The sequence below is a fragment of the Poecilia mexicana genome, unplaced genomic scaffold (genome assembly GCF_051168715.1).
Source record: "Poecilia mexicana isolate PSO_F unplaced genomic scaffold, ASM5116871v1 scaffold_14, whole genome shotgun sequence".
Classification (NCBI taxonomy): domain Eukaryota; kingdom Metazoa; phylum Chordata; class Actinopteri; order Cyprinodontiformes; family Poeciliidae; genus Poecilia; species Poecilia mexicana.
The window spans coordinates 17,125,754-17,147,357 of record NW_028263383.1 but is presented as its reverse complement, the minus strand read 5'-3'; the positions used below and the strand labels follow the sequence as shown (position 1 = coordinate 17,147,357).

General features: G+C 39.0%; 1 protein-coding gene across 1 annotated transcript in view; it reads right to left on the bottom strand.

The window, feature by feature from the left end:
* Positions 1–21,604, bottom strand: part of LOC106919493 (vacuole membrane protein 1-like) — a 72,333-nt gene that overhangs the window by 49,009 nt on the left and 1,720 nt on the right. Inside the window, exons 2-4 of the mRNA XM_014989885.2 lie at positions 20,981–21,119; positions 14,837–14,927; positions 13,587–13,697 (exon numbers count right to left, since the gene is read on the bottom strand). Of these exons, the coding sequence (XP_014845371.2) occupies positions 13,587–13,697; positions 14,837–14,927; positions 20,981–21,119 (341 nt within the window). The remainder of the gene's footprint in view (positions 1–13,586; positions 13,698–14,836; positions 14,928–20,980; positions 21,120–21,604) is intronic.

The following is a 21,604-nucleotide window of genomic DNA, read 5'->3' as shown; positions in this document are numbered from 1 at the left end:
GTAAAACCTCTGTACGCATAAGTGCCTGCATAAACACTAAGCCGCTCCAGATTTTAGAACAAAAATCCGGTTGCTAACACTGTTGTTACCAAACCCAAACCAGGATGTCTTAGTGACCCAGATGGAAAAATAAAGAAACTCCCAGCATTGACCCAGTCAGAGTTGTAACTCCTCAAGCACACGTCCTCCCATCTGAATATGAAGAGGGGGCCACTTTCACGTCGACGCACACAGAACCTTCAATAACACAAACTCGTCAAGCAGACGGTTGTATGAACTAGAAAAACTATCCTGCTCACAACTCCCGGTGTGTTTACCCAACACACACACACACACACACACACTTACTTGGAGCTCAACAGTAGAGCGTGTTGCGTGACTAAGAGTACCTGCTCACACTCGCTCTCTTTTTTTTTTCCCCCTCCCTCTCTATGTTTAATGCTGTGTCACTGCTTCTCTCCTTCCGGAAAAATCCAGCCCTCTCATGTTGTCCGGCCAGCTTAACATCCAGGTAGCTGCCTCCGTCTGTCTCGGTATGCTTCTCGCTTGATGACAGACGTGTGCAAGCAGGAACTTAAAAAGCAGATCCCCTAGTTCCAGAGTAAAGAGGTAAATTATTAACAATAAAACACACACACACACACACACACACACACACACACAGTCAAACACATACACAGAGTTTACTGTAAACAGAATCCAGGTGAGATTTGATGTGTACTGAACTACCACCCACCACCCCACCTCATGCTGTTTCTGTTTTCATATCTGTCGTATGATGACAGGCTTTCATGCCACAAAATAGTGCTTAGATCCACACAGATAAAGTAACAAGGGAATTGTGAGCACTGTGTAGTGATATCACCGTGAGATGTGTGTGTGTGTGTGTGTTAGGACACATGGCCGAACCAGAGCAGCTTTTAGAACAAAACGAGACTAAGGATTAACCCCTTAAAGCTTTTCTGAAATATAACTGGAGGGCGTGGAGTTTGTTTGTTTGTTTTTCCCCAATCCAACTTAGCACACAACTGGGAAACTTTTTGTTTCATTTTCTTTGCTAGCTAACCCTTCTGTGATTTCAGTGTCGCATTTGCAGAGACAGGACATTTTTTGTTCATTGTAAAACTTTTCTGCAGACTGAGGGTGTAGATTTAAGTCTGAGTTTGTTTTTTGTTTGTTTTGAAGCATGTTTTAAATTCAACTGACTGATAATTCATAACTGCACGTTAAAATTAAAGTGGTGCTGCTCACTGTTGGCAAAAAAAAGGGGGGGAAAAGGTACACTAGTGACATAATTCTGTAATGATTCATATCATTTAGAAGACAAAACTGCACTATCTGGAAAACCTCAACTTTATGATCACAGAATCTCATTACATGAATCACAGGATTTCATAATCAAATTTGTGCTTGCATTTTGGCATGTTTCTTTTCATGCATCTCATTTTAAGCAAATCATAAAGGTTTTTGTCATTTCATCGTCTTCCCTTTACATTCCTGTCAAAAAATTAGTATTGTCTTGTGTGTGAATAGTGAATAGTGTGATGTAAATGAACTTGTTTTGTCTGCCATCTTTCAGTTAAATTAAATTCAGATGAGCAGAAGGCAACACACTGAATTAATGTCAACTCAGTTCAACAGAGTTTCACTCAGTGAAGTTTAGCTAAGTTTAATTCATTCTGGTGTAAGTCAGTTCGACTCAAGTTTGTGTTAGCTCTAGTAATTTCAATTCAGTTGGTTCATTTAAATTGATGAGAGTTAAATTCATAACTCAGCTCAGTTTTCTTACAGTTCAGTTCAACTCCAGGTCAAGTTAGCAAAATTCAATTCAGTTCAATTTATAGTATATGTGATTTGTTCATTTTTCCCCATGGCCAACCCTATTTAGATCCAACTGTATAAAATTCAATGTAGTTCAAGCTTTATTCCAGTACAGTGCAATCTGAATTAGACCTATAAGTATTTATAAGAGATCAACCTGATTAGGATGCAGTAATATTTGATTCAACTAATCATAAAATGTTACAAAAAAATACAACCATGTAAACCAGCAGATCACATTTAGTCTTCACTTCCAGCATACTGAGAAAGCACATGGTGATAGTAGAAAGGATCAATTTTATAACAAGAAATGTCCTGACAAATACTTTTATCTTCTTATTTTGTATTCCAGCCTTTTTTTCTGCTCACACAAATTTATAAAAGCTTACACAAGTGCCTCTGTGATCACAGACTGGTAGATATTTTAAAACTGTAGTAAAACAGATCATGGAAAAAGGAAGTTAAACAGTTTTTACCTATTAACACTGCATGACTGTTTGAAGCATGTGGCTCAACTATAAGATTGCTTCGTATTCAGAAGTTAGGATTTCCATTTGTTAAGTTGGAACGACGGCCCAAACAGGCTCACTGAAGTCAGACATGTCAGGGTTGAAATCCAAGTTGGAGTTTTCTTGCAAACCCCAAACCCTAAAGTCCAATAAAACGGTCTTGGATGTATGTTGTCTTGTCAAATAAAAGGTGAAATCAAAAAAATATAAAAGTTAGTAAAAGCAGCAATAAATGAATTTTTTTTTTTACTTTGTTTCTGATTACTGTATTATTCAATCAAACCTTGTGCAACTGTACAACCTCCTTTAGTGAATGTAGGGTTGAAAAGTTATGAATGGTATTAAATTGTACTGTTAGCAGTAGTTAACCTGGTGGCTGGGCAAATTAATTTGTAAATCACATTGGTTTTAGAACTAGGAACTGGTATACTGTTGAGTTTGAATCTAGATGGTTTTAACTAGAGAAGTAAAATTTGGCATAATCTTTACAAACACTGACGCAATTTACATCCAAATTTCTTCTGAAAATGTCCAAAAACAGCACAAGTACCAACAGTAACTTAAGAGTCACGGACATAGGAATGTTACAGACGGAAGCCTGTTAAGTGGCTATTAAAGTCTACTTTTGTTATTTATCAAAAACCATAAAGGTTTTTGCTTGACCGTACCGTTTTTCAAATTAAATATCGCCTAACGCACTAGCAGCCAATCAGAAGCAGACACGGCTTGTGAACGCTTCGTCTCAGTCTCCAGCTGCTTCCGGAGCCCGGCGCGGGCATTAATGGCCGTCCAGAAACTGACCGGTCCTCAGCGGCCGCAGCCACAGGACAGTCCCATCATTAACAGGTCGCTGTGGTTGTCGAGGGTCATTTAGGCACATCAGACACGGTCCAGCTAGCACAACCTGCTAACCACTTCATACAGTGGGAGACTGCTGGAGGCAAAGGACAAACATTAGAGGTTAGTTCGTTATGAAGAAGCCCCGGTCTGGATCCAAGAGGGAGGTAAGGGAACTCTGGACTCGGGCCATGGATGGAGCCGAGACACAGAGAGGAGGGGCAGGGGTGTTTAGAAGTGGGTGGTTAAGTACACACCATGAAGAGGTTACAGGGGCTGGTCCTGGTGATTTATCCGTGTGGTTTCACCATATGACTTGGTGTTCTGAAACCACTCCCCAGCAGACACACAGATTCATTCTGTCCTCAAACGTTCAGCAGAGGAAACTTTGGACAAGAAAAAAAAAAAGACTTTTATTTCAGTTTAAAGGATTCTGAAGCAATTTTATGTTAGACGCAGAAGGTGATTAAAATAAAGCTGATATTTTTACATTACTTCAAATAAATGAGTAATTCATTATAAACTATAATTTGTTAAAAAGAAAAAAAAAAACGACTTGAATTTTTAAGGTTTTTGAAAATCATCTTGCTGTGAATTACGCAATTTGATCAACTCTGTTCAGATAAAAATTATACAGACATGGACTAGATTTATTTTACTTGGCTGTAAAAACTTATTCAACAATATTCAATGCCTAAATGCTTCCAGTAGTTTTTTTTTTATATATATTTAGTATCAGAAACAATTAGAAATAATTATACCACTTGAGTTAAATAATAAACACTGGCAAAAAAAATAGAAAAAGGTTAAAAAAGATTGAGATTGTTTGTACATATAATGTGAATTAATATCGCTGTTCAATGATAAAAGCTCCATTTTAGGCACTTTTTGCCTCACAAAAGTAAGGTAAGGTAATTTTATTTATATAGCACATTTTCAGCAACAAGGGAATTCAAAGTGCTTTACATGAGTTAAAATGAAATACAAACAAAATAAACCAAAGGAAAGAAAAAAGAGGAAAGAAAACTAATCTAATGTTGTTCTAAAGTATGTAAACTAAGTGCTCCTGTTCAGGGTTGATAAATAACTAATTCATTTCTAAATAGTGAGTACTCTACAGTTTCTGATAAAATAAGCTAAAGAGTGACTGATCTAATTCCTTTTCTGGGTTAAAGTGAGTACTCCACAATTCTAAGTTTGTTCTAGTACATTTCTTAAAAATTACTCCCATAGCAGTGAACAATAAAATTATTTTTGTTTTGTTTTATTCTTTCTTCTGACAAAAGGGTAAAAACTGAAGTGATCAGCCTTTATTATATTAAAACAGCCTGAATATGATTTTGCTTTACCTCATTTTTACAGAAAATAAAAGTAATGTGATCCTTCCTCAAAAACTCCTGCCTCAAGTTTTATTATATAAATGTTATTTTCTCAACAGTCTTCGTAACACTCAGTCACAAAAAAGTAAAGTCAAGCTTTTTGAATTCCAAATTAATGAATTGCCGCTATCTGGAAGGACAGTAAAGCTACGACACAGAAGCACCTGGTTGCATCTAGAAAGCATTTAGTAATCTTATGCCGTAGAAAGTCATAAGATATCTATGCTTAAAATCTTACACGTACACAGGCAGCCAGCAGCGCTCGGCTTTGGTCTGGTCATGTTTGGCTTGTTCTAGGGCGCGTGTTGGTCCAATTTTAAACACTAAACCCACTTTGGCCCAAGACCTGCTTCCTTTGGCTCGTTAGTGTGTGTGTGTGTGTGTGTGTGTGTGTAGCATTCAAGCTGAATAGAACTTGTACTTGGTATTGACAGGACTCCTGGGGTTTCTAACTAACTGAGCGCCAAATGCCTCAAAACCCTGAGGTGAGACAGTTGAGATTGAGAATCCATTAAACATAACACACACACACACACACACACACACACACACACACACGCACACACACACACACACACGCATACATAAGGGTTTCAGTGAAATATCCTGCTGGTATTTGCTTTTGAAAAACTTTTAATGAAGAGTGACTCACAAGATGTTCAGGCGTATCGGTGTCTCCAGTCTTATAGGTGAAAAAATAAAGTAATAAAATTTGAACTCCTATTTAATCACCGTCCCCTACTTATAACTGGAGCTCTAAAAGGAGGAATATCCACAAACAATGCATCTTTACAGAACGTAATTAATACTGCCTTTTTTGGAGTGATGGGATCAAATCCATGTGACAAAGCTCCGACACACTACCTAGATTTAGTTAAAAATTAATGCCGCCAAATGGAACTTAAGGAGGTGTCGAAGTTAAGGTGAGAGATCCATTACCGCCAGGTACCGGTGAGTCAAGAGGCGCTTTTCAGCTTTTTCAAAGACCAACTGAACTTGATCCCGATGTGTCACTTCTTTTCTGGGTAACATGCATGCAGCGTATCAATTGTCATTTTGGTGTAAAAAAAAAAACAAAAAAAGAGACGATTGTGCCATGCTGAGTCATTCTCAGTGGAGGTTCAAAAAGATAAGAAAAACCTGGAAGAGCAATGACAGTGGAAGCAACAATTTCAAGACTTGTCTGTAAGAGTGAAAACAGAATTATTAAATATAAATACTCATCCACATAGTAAGAAATTGTTTAAAATAAAAAGGCAGGTAAAAAAAATCTGTGAAATAGATGCATTTAAGAAAAACTAATTTTAAAAATAAAAAACATCAAGTCTCATGAAAAATAGTTTAACTTATTGTAAGTAAGAAATATAATAAATAAAAAGTCTGAAAGCATCAAGCAGCACAAATTGTATGTGAAAATGTAAATTATTCCAATTATGAATTTTCCTGCAAAATACATACAAGTATACCAGCTATGATAACAGCTGTATTTTTAAGAACAGATTTGTTTCTCAGTGTTCATAAAATAACACACACACAGCTATATAAAAACGTTAAAATATTTATGAGCCAGTTTATTTTTCTTAATTTATCCTGTAAATAAATGTTTTCATGAAACAATATGCCCCAAACTGACAAAAGTAACGAGCAAGAAAATGTCGATCCCTACAGTCACAATCTAAATTTACAGTCTCAGAGAACTAGAAGGAAAATCCTCTTCCCTGGGTTGATATTTTTCACTCTGAGTGAAGACATTTTGATGGCACCCTCTCACACCCCCTCTGTGAACTCAACCTGCATCCGGAGCAGGTGAGTTTTCCCAGGATGGATGCAGTCAGCAGTAAACCATCATGACACTGAATACCTGGGCTGAACCCAAAGTTGCCTCACAAGCCACTAATCCTGCTCAGCAGTGCAGCCCCCGGGTCACAAAGGTTGTGAGTCACAACTCAAACAAAGCGGCCGAGTTTCAGTCTGAGTGAACGTCTATTTGCCCTGGAATAAAACAGAGGCTTGTCGCTGCAAAAGAGTGAGGCAGAGGGCATCACTCGCATACCAGTCCTTTGTCCAGCTCCCTGCCGTGACGTAAATGAGTTTTCCCTCACCCACACGTTCTTGTCAGACAGTAGATGTGTGGGCAAACCGTGCTTTACGCTGAAACTGTCGCCTTGCTTCAAAGTAACTGGATCACTGAGGCAGAGGTGTAAGTGCAACAACAATGCAGGAATAGCCTCCAAAAGCCGCATTCCACGACCTGCTCATCGCTTAGAGTGATAGCTGGCTGTAATTAAAGCTCAGCTTCTGGTAATTGCCAACAGTCCAAGCTTAATTTCAGGAGGGGTGCAGTGGAAAATCTGTATATTCTGCACGAGCCTCCCTTTGCAGCCTATAATCTAGAAATCCTAAATGAAACCCAATACAAAAAATACAGAATGTTCCTTTATTTAGATAAGCCACTGTTGGTTTTTTTTTAAAGGAAAAGTGGCTGTAAATCACAAGTTACATACACAGAGTCAAATTCTTTCAATTCCCCTTTTACTGCCATCATCAACTGCCAACACCTACAGTCCCTTGCAAAAAAAAAATTCATCTGTCACATTACAATTATAGGGGTCAAATTGCACAATTGTGAAACAGTAAGAGCAAGAGATACGGATTTTAAAAGATTTGTCGGGCATTTATTTGCACAGAGTTTCCTTTAATTTGATTCCCCTAAAAAAACATCCAATGTAATCAGCTTCTAAAGTCACAGAGTTAGACCACGAGTGCATCATTTAATCTCTGTAAATCCAGCTGTTCTGTCAAAGCGTCAAAGGTTTGTTAGACAAGTTCAGAAAACAAACAGCATCGTGAAGTCTGAGGAACTCAGCAGACATGTCAGGAAGAAAGTTGAGGAGAGATTTAGTCAGGCTAGAGACTGTCTAATTTTTGAATGGGCATCAAAAATTAGATGCCCATTCCACAAATTCGATTTGGAAAGTGAAGAAAACATTGTTCATAGAAAATCATTCCAAAGTCTATTAAACGTTGCCGACCACGCGACATTTAACTTTCCGACCTACATGGTGAAAAAAGAACATTATCCTCAACAGTGAAACGTGTTGGTGGCTGCATCATGCTGTGGGAATGCTCTTCTTCAGCTCAGACAGGGACGCTGAATGAAGAACAATCCAAATATAAAATCTGATAGAGATCACTGAAGACTTGATACTGGTGCAAAAGTGATTTCTGTTTGGAAAACCTAACAGAAGTCTGCAGCAAAAGTTGACCGTTTTAAATATCACCATCTTGTAATTATTCTCCCTCCATTTCACAACAATGCACTAATCTGTATTTTTGTGTCTACTAAAATCCCAGTAAAACACATTGACGTTTGTCGCTCCAGTAAATGGGAAGAAAGTGATACTTCTGCAAACCACTGTTCACAGAAACACGCTTCGGGCACTTCTGTTTACTTATATATAAAAAAAGAAAAGAACAAAATAGAGAAAAAAAATCCTTGTTGCTATTTTGTAAACAGTAAAATACGCCAGTTTTAATTTTATTGACTAACTTTCATGCCGCCATAATGACTTAATAGCAACAACCATTACTGAAAGTAATTTAATGTTGTATGACTCAGATGAGCTCTCTTCTAAAATATTTACAACATTCCCAAGCTTTTAGGAATCACACACACTGCAAATGTCTTTTCAATTAAAAAGAGGAACCGACAGAAAAGAGATGAGATGAAAGCTGATTGCCATCCGTGAACTCGAGAGTCACTGTGGCACAAACCCACACAGGTGAGGGGCGACCGGCATGAGAACATGTTCACAAACGCACACGTCTGGACAACGATCTTTCTCCCCACAGTTCCTACTGAAATGAGATCTCTCCAGCTTTCCTGTGCCATTTTATTGTTTTCATGCTCTGTAATGAGAGCAGCCACCCACTACCTCCTACTCCCAAAGCAGCTGGATAAAATATACTTGATGATGTGCCAAGTTTGCCCTTTTTTTCTCTCCTGCTTCATACGCCTGAGCAGCAGCGTTTTGTCTTTCTCCATTAACTGGCCCTGAACCGTGTACAATGATCTCCCGCCGTCTCAGCGGGATGAAAACACAGAGAGGAGACACAGAGCAGCAATTGCCAATGTCAGGGAACAGGAGAGCTGCCACTTGTGCTCTGCTTTCATCGAGTGGGATGGGTTACACCGCCTCATTCGGCCCTTTAGCTCCCCTGCTGGTCACTTTGCAGATTTGCCAGAGTGCAAATGTTCACCGCTTCCCGCCAATTTCTAAGAGTGTTTACTATTTAGAAAATGTGATACGCTCATTTATTTCTAATAAAATGAATTTTGGAGCTGACTGGTCAGTTTTACAAAGTTTAATACAAAATAATAAAAAAAAGCAGGACTTTTTGAAAATTTTATCTTAAGATCAGAATGAGAGTTGCTTTAATTTCTATGAATAATAATAATGATGAACATAATCCAGAATGAAGGCTAGAAAGTCAAATTAACTCAAGGTCAATAAATCTATGAAGATAATCAAAAATAAGTCAAAAGTAGCAGTGGTTGATTTAATCCATTTCTTTGTCTTAGAAAAGTAATGAAAACTGTGTTTTCATTATTCATGTCAGTATTTCTGCAACAAGAAAATTTCAGATATTCTTTACTTTTTTTAAATAAAAAAAAAGTAATCTGTCAAATGAATACTCAGGGATAAACTTCATCCCCAAACAATATTTCCATGATATCATTGTAGCAGTTTAACAACTGCATCTTTAGACCACTGGCACCCTCTGCTGACTGACTAAACTGGGTTAGTCGAGAATATTGATGTCAGATTGAAACTATTTATGCAAATGTTGCTAGAAAAGGGTTTTCTATACGTAAACAAACAGCCGGTTTGTCCCTGAATCTATGCGTTATATGCTGCTATGAGGCCATCTCATGTCCTCAATATTAGTTCTTTTTTTAAGAAGAGACATCTTGGTGCAAGTTCTGAACATGGTCGACCTAATTACAATCACTGACCCTATCCTACTTACTAAAAACAGTGCGAAACGTCCACAGGCATTCTGCAGAATGCCATTTTTAATTCCCAAAATTTTCATCTTAATCACTGATATCTTGTCGGGGTTTAGAAATGCACAACCTCATATAGAACATGCTTGGATGTGTCAGTTCCCATCAAACAGACAAAGTCAAATGCAAACTAAAATCTTTTAAATTCAGATAAATAAATAATCTTCACTGAGGTTTGGTGACATGTGGAAGGTGTAAAATCAACAGTCTGGCCACAGGGTCTTTTTTTTTTATTTGTTAGAATCTGCTCCAATTAGGTTTAATGAAGAATTTAATTAGTGTTTAACGATCATTTAAAGAACAAAAGCCAAGGTCTGGATACAACACTCAACGTGTTACTATGTACCATATTTTCCGGACTATAAAGCGCACCTTACTATAAGTCGCACCTACAAATTTTTTTTAACAAAACTGGAAACATAAATATATAAGCCGCACCGGGCTATAAGCCACTGGTATCTCCGCTGCTCTCGGATTTCCACAAGGAAGCAGCAGAGGGCAGCAGAGGGCTGCGTGCTTAATAAATCTGCTATTAAGGACACAGCCCTGCGTCTCCAATGCCGAACCATGGAGTCGTTCACACCAAGCTTACATGCAGCAATTCTATTTTCCTCCTGTACTGCCAGATCGATAGTCTTCAACTTAAAAGCTGCATCATATTAACTTCTTCATGTTGTTTTCCATGATGAGGTGGTATGAGTTTGAAGCAATTTCTCCATGTGCCTGCTGTTAGCATGTGCTTGTTCCAAATGAAAATTAGCACTTTCTTCTTTTATTTCCAATTTTGACCACCAATGATTCAATTCCTGCTAAAGAGCCCCCTGGTGGTTGAAGAAAAATCCACATAAAAGCCACAGTTTATAACCACGCATGATTCAAAACGTGGAAAAAAAGCAGCAGCTTATAGTCAGAAAAATACAGTACATTGCTAGAGATGTATCAATCAGAATTTTTTTGGCAAATTTTCAATCTGTTTTTGTAAAGTTTTGACTTCCTGTTTCTGATTCATTTCAGATCTAGAATCTTGAGCCACATCGGTCTCCATTCTCAATCTGCTAAGAATTAGTAGAAACAGATGAATCCCATTTCACTTTGAGCCGACTTCATTTTCGCCCGTAGAAGAAGAAGCGTGCGGTGCATGCTATGATAGTTGTCAGAACGCTGGTTTGTAATCTATTAATAAAGTTTGACTGACCTATCATCCTACCGACCGTCTAGAATCAGGTCGTCTGCAGGTCATTTAGCACCACGTTCTCCATGAACATGCTGTGCGCAAACGGAGAAGGGTGACCATCGTCTGGCCACGCCCCAGCCCAGTCGCGGAAGGCTCTCCTCGCTGACCGGAGTCGGACCGTTTTGTTGACATTCCCTTTAGTGCAGCTCCATCTAGTGGATGCATAATGTAACTCCAGCCTCTACTGTAGCGTCTATTCTATGCGCCTTATAATGTGGTGTGCCTTAAATATGAAAAAAGTTTTAAAATAGGCCATTCATTGACGGTGCGCCTTATAGTGCGGAAAACACAGCATTTAAATTGGGCAAAGAGCCAATGTCGCACTGTGTGAGACAGTGTTCGCAGAACAGATTTCACAACAAATTTCCAACATAAATATTTCAATGGTTGACATTTTAAACTGACATTTAATCAGTTTGCATCGTAAGCATTACTAAAACAGTAGCCTGTTTATCGTGTAGAGATTATAGCTCCTTATTTTAACTCTGAAATTTACCAAAAGGCTGCAAACATGTTCAAATCCAGCATGTTCCAGATAGTGACTTTACTCTGCTGAGCCTTCCTGTGATCTACTGAAAGTCTTGCTCTCACACAGCCTGACTGAACTGCAGATATGTCTCAACATGTTGTAGAAAATATAATTTCTACAAAATAGTCTGCCGTTGCTGTACTTCTCCTGGCTTAATTTCTAAACACTTAAATGATTCTTAAAATAGCAAAATTCAAGTCTTTGCTCGGCAACAGCCTCCACACTGAAGAGTGTTGTCAGCACAAGCTGCTAAATCTAGTGCATTCATTGATCATAAAATAAGAAAATCCAATTATTTAGGTATTAATTCATATCTGATGGAAATCTAAATTAGAAGCGTGGAGAGCATTTATATTGAGCTTCTTCAGCCAGTACTGAACTACCACTTGGTACCATTACAGCTGCAAGTTTTATTAACTTTAGCTCCTGCACCCCCTACAGTTATCGTCCAATCAAAGCCTGCGGCTAGGATCCTTGGTGCATGGACAGATGATCTACATCAGTTTGAAGACAACTAAACATAAATACCACAATAACATGAAACAGTATCATTCACCACATATTAGACATTTTTTTAATTCAACTGTTTTTCCCGTTTTCTGTTTCAAACTTATGTCTTCTGCACAAATGTTCTCTCTTGTTTGTATTCACTTCCCTGTATAAAGCTTCCTCTCGACACCCAGGTCTGTCTCTGCATGCACAATGTGCTTCCTTTAATTAGACCCCAAAAAATGTGAGTTTTGAAGGAGTTCAAACTCCCTTTGTTATCAAGCAATTCATTGTTCTCTTGATATCAAATATCAAGTTATCAAATGTTCTCTTGATAAAATTCAATTACATTCTTCCATAGAATGACCAGAAATAAGCTAAGTTGAATTTTCTGGACATGTCGGTCTGTGTTTGAAAAAATTTGTTAACTACCATTTACATTTTCAGCTAAAATCAATGCTGAAAATTTCTTACCTTTACTGAGTAACAAGTCTGCCTACATTTTACTTTCTCTAATGGAGCCTTTGAATAAATTAAAAATCAGAGCAAATTTAAAACAAAACAAATATTGTTCTAGAAAAAGGGCCTGTATTCTCCTGAAAACTCCATTTTTTCTGGAAAACAAACAGTCTACTCCCACTGTGCTATGGGATTAAAAAGGGCATATTTTTAGATGGCACTCTACATCAGCAGAGCTAATAACAGTGTTTAACATGCTGTATCTTCCAGGCTGGAGACAGAATGTACAGCAGCAGCCGCAGGAAGGAGCATCAGGTTCTGTCATGAACTCAGTGACACCACAACCTGCAATAACAACCACTCCAACTAGATGGCGATGCAACACTTTGAAACCTTCCACTGAAAAGAGCTGGGAGTCAAGGGAGATTAGAGGGGGGAAAAAAAACAACAACTCTCATGTTACATTTTGGAGCGTCACAGATTTTGGCTTTTCAAAACAACATAACAGAGGACACACACTTCAAAGTTTCCAGTTCGGCTCCACTGGGCACAAGCGCCAGAGTGTGACAGCGAAGTCCCCTGATGACAGATGGACTAGAAGCAGTAAGGACCAGCAGATGTTCTGGTATCAGAAGTGCAGAAACAACACCCGCCGCCCTCCCTCTTCCCAACATCCTCACTGCCCTGAACTGAGGCACTCAGAGATTAGGACTCTTGGAGGAAAACATATGGAAAAAAAAAAAAAGAGAGGGAAGGGGTGAGTAAAACTGAGAACGTAAACAGAGAAGAGGCATAAAAAGAGAGGGAGTGACAAAAGAAAGTGAGAGTGAGCAAAACAGTGGGGAGCAGGAAAGAAGGGAGAAAGAAAGAACTCAGACAGGGGGAGGGAGAGTGTTTTTATCCTCATGTGCACTCAAAGGGGTCAGTGAGTGCAAATGTTTTAGCCTGCCTGTCAAAACCAGTGCGTCTATCATAATGCCTATTCACACCCACCACATGCACACGAATGCAAACAAAGTGCAAATGCATAAAACGACTCCAGAAAGCTTTTTTCACCCTCGTCAAAACTCTGCAGCAGCACAACAACGTCGTCAACCGTGCATTTAAAACCTGCGTCACTGGTTGCACCACCATCATTCTCATCATCATCATCACCACCCGCTCTGTTTGGGTTTGAGCCGAGGCACAAACCAGCATGGGGAAGTGAAGAGCTGCAGCGTGGAGGAGCCAGGCAACTCTCCCTGAAGAAATTCTGTCTTACCAGGTAGAGCAGGAAGGTGTGCAAGCCGGTGCCAAGACCCACAGAGGAGAGGATACCCAGGCCAACCCAATAGGCACACCACAGCGTCTTCTTCTCCATGTAGCGCACGTACTGCAGAGGCCAGGGAGAGGGACAGTCCACCACATGGCAGAGGCACATGCATGAGTGCGAGGAAAGAGCGTGGGGGGGTGGGGGGACGTGAAGCGGAGGGGGGGGGGGAGTGAGAAAGGGAGGGACAGGCACAGAGAGAGAGAGAGAAGGTACATGAGTAAAACTGAAAAAAAAAAAAAAGAAAACGAAGGGTGCTTTGAAGGGTGGGAGAGGGCAAGTGAGCAGGAGAGGAAGAGAGAAAGAAACCTTTGGAGGTAGAGGTTGCTGAGTTTTGAGCGCAGAGCCGTAGGGTAGGAGTGTTCAGCACTCAGAGAAGAACAGCACCATTATTCTTTTTTTTTTTTTTTTGTGGCAACTAGCTCTTACACAACAAGTACAGTAAGACAAGCCAAGATCCATCCGTCTGTCTCCCACTCTGTCTCTTTCTCTCTCTGCTGCTGCTGCTGCTGCACTACTATCACTCCATCGCTCCGTTTACACCTCCTCCCTTGAGTCAGGGCAGGTTGTTTCCAGGAGGAAGCGTCAAGACCCCAGATTACGGGAAAAGAGGAGGGGACTTTAAAGGGTTTGAAGGGAATGTGTGCAGGGAAGTGGGGGGGCTTACCAAAGACTCAATTTCCCAGGAAACCCAGCAAAACAAAAAACAGCACATACTGTCTCTCTGTTTGCTGGCAGAGTGCTGGGAAGTGAGGGGCCAGCCATGAGGAATTGTTACGTGCAGTTACTGAGAAGTGATTACACAACTCCGAGGTCTTTGCGTACAATGTTGAAAAAAAAATGCCAATGGGATGTGAAAAATATCGCAACTAAAGCAGAGTTGGTGGAAAAAAAAAAAAAAAAACTAAGTGGAAGGGTTGTGTGTGGATCGACAGAACAACCTGCTGAGTTTTTAGGGGAGTTGCAAAGAAAGAAAGCAAATATGATGCTAGTACATTCACTCATAAATACCCATTTATAAGTGCAGAGAAAATTACCTAAACTAAAACAACAAAAACAACATTTCTCACAAAGTATGTGCCTTTTAGAACTCTATTACAATAATTTGTCATGCATCTCCTCTGCAGTTGAAGCAAGCTGGTTACATCACAGACAGTTGCTATGGTATTTTTACATTCACAACACATGAGGAGGTCAGTCACCTTCTGATGTGGTCCCTCAATATGGTAAGCAATAGAGAAAAGGATAAGCAGCATCACAAGTCCAAACACTGTCTGTCTTTGATGCCAAAGCCTGGGTAGAGGAAAAAAAAAAGAATGAACACAGAAAATGTCAAACAAGAGTTGTGTTTATATGCAGAAAACAAACCAAAGACTCATGATGACTCTTGAAATATGAGTGAGTAACAGAGAAGGATTTCATCTGTGGAAAAGAGCCATGGTTGTTTCAAAGTAGTCAAGCCTCAACAAGTTTTAATCAGTTCTGCTCTTAGATGGATTTTCATCATCATTCATTAAGTACTTTATGAGGAACGCCCTTTAATTTAATACAACCCAACTCTACCCTGAATTACGCTTAAATGCTAACTTCACTAGTAGAGCATAGAAAAGAATGCTGGCCTTGCCTTTTTTCGCCCTTTCACGGTCATATTGAACAATGGCAGCTGAAATATTGAGAGAGTCTCCTGGCTTCGTTTACTGACGGCAAGATAATGTGTTTGTCGGGAGCCTCTGCGTCGTGTCTGAATTCACCAAATAATTCAGAGGTGTTGTGCATTTGGCGAATTTCACAACCTATAGCTGCAGAAACTATGCGCAATGCTAACTGAACTGCTACCGTGTTTACCAGATAGTAAGACACCCCCGATTGTAAGACGTATCGGGGGTTTCAGGGGGGTCGGCTAATATAAGCCGTACCCCGAAAGTAAGACATATGTCTTACTTTTCGGGGAAACACCTCTCATCTAGCTGCGGTCTGGAATCGGCCCTTCTCCACAATCTTCCTCAGGGTCCGGTCACCTCTTCTCGTTGTGTAGCGTTTTCTGCCACACTTTTTCCTTCCTACTGACTTCCCACTGAGGTGCCTTGATATAACACTCTGCAAACAGCCGATTCGTTCAGAAATTTCTTTCCGTTTCTCACCCTCTTGCTTGAGGATGTCAGTGATGGCCTTCTGGACAGCAGTCAGGTCAGCAGTCTGACCCATGATTGCGGTTTTGAGTAATGAACCAGGCTGGGAGTTTTTAAAGGCCTCAGGAATCTTTTTCAGGTGTTTAGAGTTATTTTGTTGATTCAGATGATTATTTTTATTGCTCGTTCAGAGAACCTTTTCATAATATTCTAATTTTTTGAGACAGGGATTTTGGGTTTTCATGAGCTGTTTGCCAAAATCATCAAAATTAAAACAATAAAAGACCTGAAATATTTCAGTTGGTGTGCAAGGAATCTAAAATATATGACAATTTAATTTTTATCATGACATTATGGAAAATAATGAACTTTATCACAATATTCTAATTTTATGACCAGCACCTGTATATATATATATATATATATATATATATATATATATATATATATATATATTGCTGATTTTTGTGTGTATATGCGCAGGCACTTGTTTCATTAAGTGACAAACTGTCAGAGTTGGATCAACTTATCTCTAGATGAAGATGGAAAGTAAAAAAGTTGAAGGCAAAAACCCCAATATTCAAATTATTGGAAGATGAAAGGGGGGGCTCACCTTACAAGTTTTCATGACAAGGAAACCAAGATTAGAGCTGCAGAGGGCTGGTGCAAACCTTAAGGACTTTAATAATGTCCGATAGAAAGCCATGTATTCAAAGGTTTTGGGGTCAGAGAGGCCACTCAGAGTGCTCTCTGAACAGGATGTTGATTGATTATTCCTCCCCCACTGAGGTTTCTAGTTCTATTTTGAGCTACAACTAGGACATATGTCCAAGATTTTAGACCAATAGATATGACTGTAGATTTGGAGACTATAAATATAAAAGTTGAATTTTACAGAACAGTCATGCCTTCACCTCCATTCAAAATTTACATGATCATACTTTAAAAATTAAGGCTTGACAAAAAAGGATAGATAAGCTTACTATAGCGATGCAACCAGCAGTAGTTCACCAAGCTACCATTTATTTTTTAAAAAGTTCAGAATGTTTTTTCTTGGCAGTCCAGACACTAACTACCTCAATATATCAAGTTCTGTAGCGACCTGGTTACAAGTAATTTAAATCTGGTGTGTTAGAACAGGAAATAACGGAGAAGTCCAAAAGACTAGAGCTGGAGACTCCAGTCATACTAATAATTTTGATTTTAATGTGGGTAAAAAGGCAGGATATACATCTGCTAAGTGCAGCTGTATATTTCTAAAATGACCATGACCAAGAAAACAGTCAATGAAAACAAAGTTAATTTACCAAATAAAGAGAATCACATTTCTTTTAAGTTGAGGGATGTATAAAGATTTCTAGTTAACACCTTGTACAATGACTGTAAGATATTTGAACATGGTCTGAGGCAAATCTGTGACGTTTTAAAGCTTGTAATGCGTTTACTGATCATATTTATTCCACATTTCCCTAATTTTATTCTTTAATTCGCACATTTGAATTGTCAGTTCACCACTTCCAAACTCACCCAGTCACAGAAGAGCAATTTAATAAGATATACACCTTAAAACAATTAGACTTTGCAGATTAAAGCTACGGCAAACCCCCGGTTGTTCCGACTTTCATGCGGACATGGGTGAGTTCAGTAATTCCTAAATGCTAGTTCTGAAATCTGAGGCAAGTGAAACACACGAATCAGAAGACCGACAATAGAGCTGTCAATAACTGTAAACTCAACTTAAAAACACATAATTATATAGGAATACATAAATATACTGTCAGAGGACGTTGCCTGTCTGAAAGTAATGTTAGCTAGCTAGCCTTAGCTAGTAAGAAAGTGTAAGTAAAAGGCAATAACGTCTGAATTTTTCTAATCTCTGGGAGATAGCTAAAGCAACATTAGCCCCAGTTTTTGCGATTTTCCTTGATAAAGAACCTTAATGCAGGAAAAAAAAACTGGTTGTGATAGGGTTAATAAAATTAGAACGTTTACAGAAAGAGCCGGTGAGGGAACTCACGTAGCAAATGGGTGGTCAGCTTTTATAGGAGGCAGGAGCGGAAAATGAGGCAGGCTAATGCCAGATTAGCTAATCAGATGCAATGAGGAACAGCTGTGGCCGAATACAAGCATGGGAAAGAGAGTAACCAACACAGAAAAGAAAGAAACTAGAGAACTAAATCTAATTCTGTAAAGAATGTAACACAAAAATAAACTAAGGAACTAAACACAAAATAATTAACAAAAGGGCAAACACCATTCTAACAATAATGAACAGAGGGAAATAAACTAAATGTCACAAGACCAAAATGATAATACACAATGATGAGATTAGCAAAAACCCAAATAAAACCAAAACCCAAACACTAATTCTGATTCTGACAGTTTTTTAAAAATAAATAAATAAATTTATGCCTGTCTCTTACCAATTTGTAGCTGCCACCAGCAAAGAAAGTCATAGTATCTTGCTTTATTGCTTTTTTTTTTTTTTGTAATTCTACTTCCAGCTAAAAATCACCAAATAAATGCTACCAAACCCTATCAATGCATCAAAATGTCAGCTATTCGTGGTTCTCATATTGGGCAGTGCAAGTATAGTAGAACCTGTAATTGCAACCAAAGTTGCTTTGTAGACAAAAAAAACTAATTTAAAATCTCTCCAAAGATAGGTATTCATTGGAGAACACCTATCACCGCAAAGTGGACAGCAAAGAAGTAGGACCATTTGCTGGTGGATTCTTATGTGTTGTGTTTAATTCTGAAGATGGAACTTGGACATGGCAATAATGTCCAAGCTATCTTCACCATTTTTGAGTTTCAAGTTGGAAAACCAGAGGGACTTCCCCAGTTTACCAATGTTAGTAATACATGCTAATAATAGCATTTTGTACTTTTAAACTAAAAGGTTGCTCAAGGTTGAATTGCACATCACTAAGCTCATGCAGGTCCAGTTCAGGGATTCTGGAGAGGAGGGTGTGCCGGACAGTCGAGTCCTCTTCAGAGGGGGACAAGTCTTATTCAAAATGAAACGAAAAGGCAGATAAAATTTTCTGAATACAAAAATGATCAAAGTATAAAATTGGCAAGGAAAATAGATAAATAAAACAAGTTAACCTAAACTTTCTTCTTAATATAGAAATTAGTTTAAAAAGAAAGGTTTGTGATAGGATTCCTTACCAATCCCTCCCCCACACAATCCATTCACTGGTTGAAAAACCCTTTTTATACTGTGCCTTTACATTTCTAAAATGTAAAGGCACAGCAACAGACAGCTTGATGCCCCATGGATAATCTGCTTTTATGTTTTATATTATGCACCACTCCTAAAAACACTCACAATAAACTTCTCTGCACCCTTGCAGCCCGTAACGCTCTCATTTACATGCCAGCATAGGCAGTTAGTACACCACGTGTCTGGAGCGTTGGGTAAATAGCAGCTTCTCTAAGGCAGAACACTGCTTGTGGTGCTTGTGGCTCACCACATCCTCTTGTAGTTTTAACATAAACACGTTGTCCTGACGCAGTTAACCGCAAGGGCCCCCCCGAGAGTACACTCTGACCTTCTTCTGGGACCTGGGTGTCAACAAAGATTATTTAGCAAGTTGAAGACATTCTGTACTCTACGTGTAACGTGCATCAAGGCAACGACTGACGTAGTTTGGTGTGATGTTGTTGCTCGGCAAGTACGAAAACAGTAGTTTGCAAGGTAGAGTTATCCTTCCCAGCCTTTAAGTAGGGTAATTATGAGGAGTAATAGAGACAGATAATGATAAGAAAACCACGCAGTGTCTTCGTTGAAGTGTTAAAGGCATTTGGCTGAGTCTAAACTATGAGACCTGGGCTGATAGCTCTGAGACGGTCAAGGTCAGCAGTAGTCTGGTGTCTGGATGTGTTGTTTGAAAAAGCGTCAGAGTAATGTCAGATGGCCGTTCTTTCACAGTTGCTATTTCCTCTGCTTTCACGAGAACAACTGTAGCAACTTTAGTGCCTCTTTGTGAAAAAGAAACTCATGTATTGGCTGCAACCTCTGCAACCTCTTGATGTTATCAGCGACACGGCAACATAAGAACTAAGACAAAAAGGCTTGTTTTCTAGGTTCTGCTTTCTTGCTTTCTTGGTCATTTGGCCTTGTATTTTACAGTCGCTTTTAAAGACTGAATTTACACATCATCTATTTAATTATTACATCGTTTATTAATTATTAATGATGTTTGCATTAAAGTATAGGTTTGGGTTGTGAGAATTATCCTAAGTTTTTTAACTGTGACAACTGCAAACCTGCTAAGTCATGGCTGTTCACCTAAATTGAGAGACCTGCCAACTACACCATTAATCAGATAATCAGTCAAGAATGCAGTGGTAACTCTGGAGGAGTTGCAAAGATCTAAATCTCAAGTGGAAACAAAAAAGTTGACAAAATTCAGATTTTTATTTGCAAAAGAAGAAAAACAGAAAGAGTACTTTGCTTCCACTTTGTAATTATGTCCTACTTTGCAGTCACATAAATAGCCCAAGTCATGGACAGCGACAGTTTAACCTGTTGAGACAAATCATACCTATGTTTTTGGCAAACCTTTCGACATTTCATTCGAAGCCGAACAGTCGACGTGTCGCCATGTGTTGTCGGCACGTTCGTATTTGCACACGTTTCACATAACAGGTCCAGATCGCCTGCATCCTCTGTTTTGCTTTAAAGAAATGGTCCCAGCGAACACCACACTTTTCCACAGACTGATTTGGACAGTGTTCTGTCGAAATAGTTCAACCCAGGCCTGGTGTCGAGCTCGGCAGGCGGGATGCCTCTCTACGGGAAAAAAATGACTAAGACATTTCATGTTCCCAACAAGAACTTGGGTGATTTGCACAGACCTGGAACACCTGTCGAAGGAATTGGAGCCGAGAAAGAACTTTTCATCCAACATCAGTGTCTGACCTTGAAAATGTGCTTCTTTGGGAATGGTCAAAAACTTTGATGACTCTCCAGAACGTTGTGGAAAGTCTTCTTAGCTATCGTAGTGACAAATGGTGGAACAATATCACAATAGGCCCTACAGATGAAAATTGGGGTGTCACTAAAGCTTATAATGTGAATAAAAGCGTTCACTTATTGTGTTAGCCTGTGAATTGGAAAAGGACAGCATCGGTCGTCTGGGGATTTCAGGTTTTCTGAAACAGGGACATGTTTTAAGAGGAGGTTGCATCTCTCCTTTTGCTCCTCACCTCCACATCCACCCTTTAAGAGTGATGAACAGCTCCAGGGAGAAGTAGTAAAGTGTGAGCAAAGGCCTCTTCCATAACACCAGGCTTTCATGGTCTTCCTTGTCTCTCTGCTTCTTCTCCTCTTCTGGAAGATCTGAGTCTAGACCACAAAAAACACACACAAATAAGAAGAGCTTCTTACACATTAAAATAAAAAGTTTAAATGATGTACAACTCATACGGATACGTTTTAGCACCAATGGACAAACGAAGGTATTGTAAACCCATTAAGACCTTAGATGTGTCCAAACATTTGTTTTCCTCTTTCTGTAGATCAGATGGATTTTGAAACAAGTTTTTATTCATAAACTTTTCAGTGCCGTGAAAAAGTATTCTATTTTCTGTTAGAATCTTGGGTTGTTTTGAGTTTTAAGCTGGCTTAAACAATGCAGGGTGCGAGTCTTTTGAGGTTCCAGTGTCAACCAAGTTGATATTATGATGATTTTCATGCGTAATTTTAGTTTTCTGGCAGCGTGAGTTTTGTATTTATTAAATAAACTTTCATATTGGCATCACTGACCAGAGAACTTTAATCAACATGTACTTTTGAATGCAACTGGCTGCACTGGATTTTATTTTTGGGTT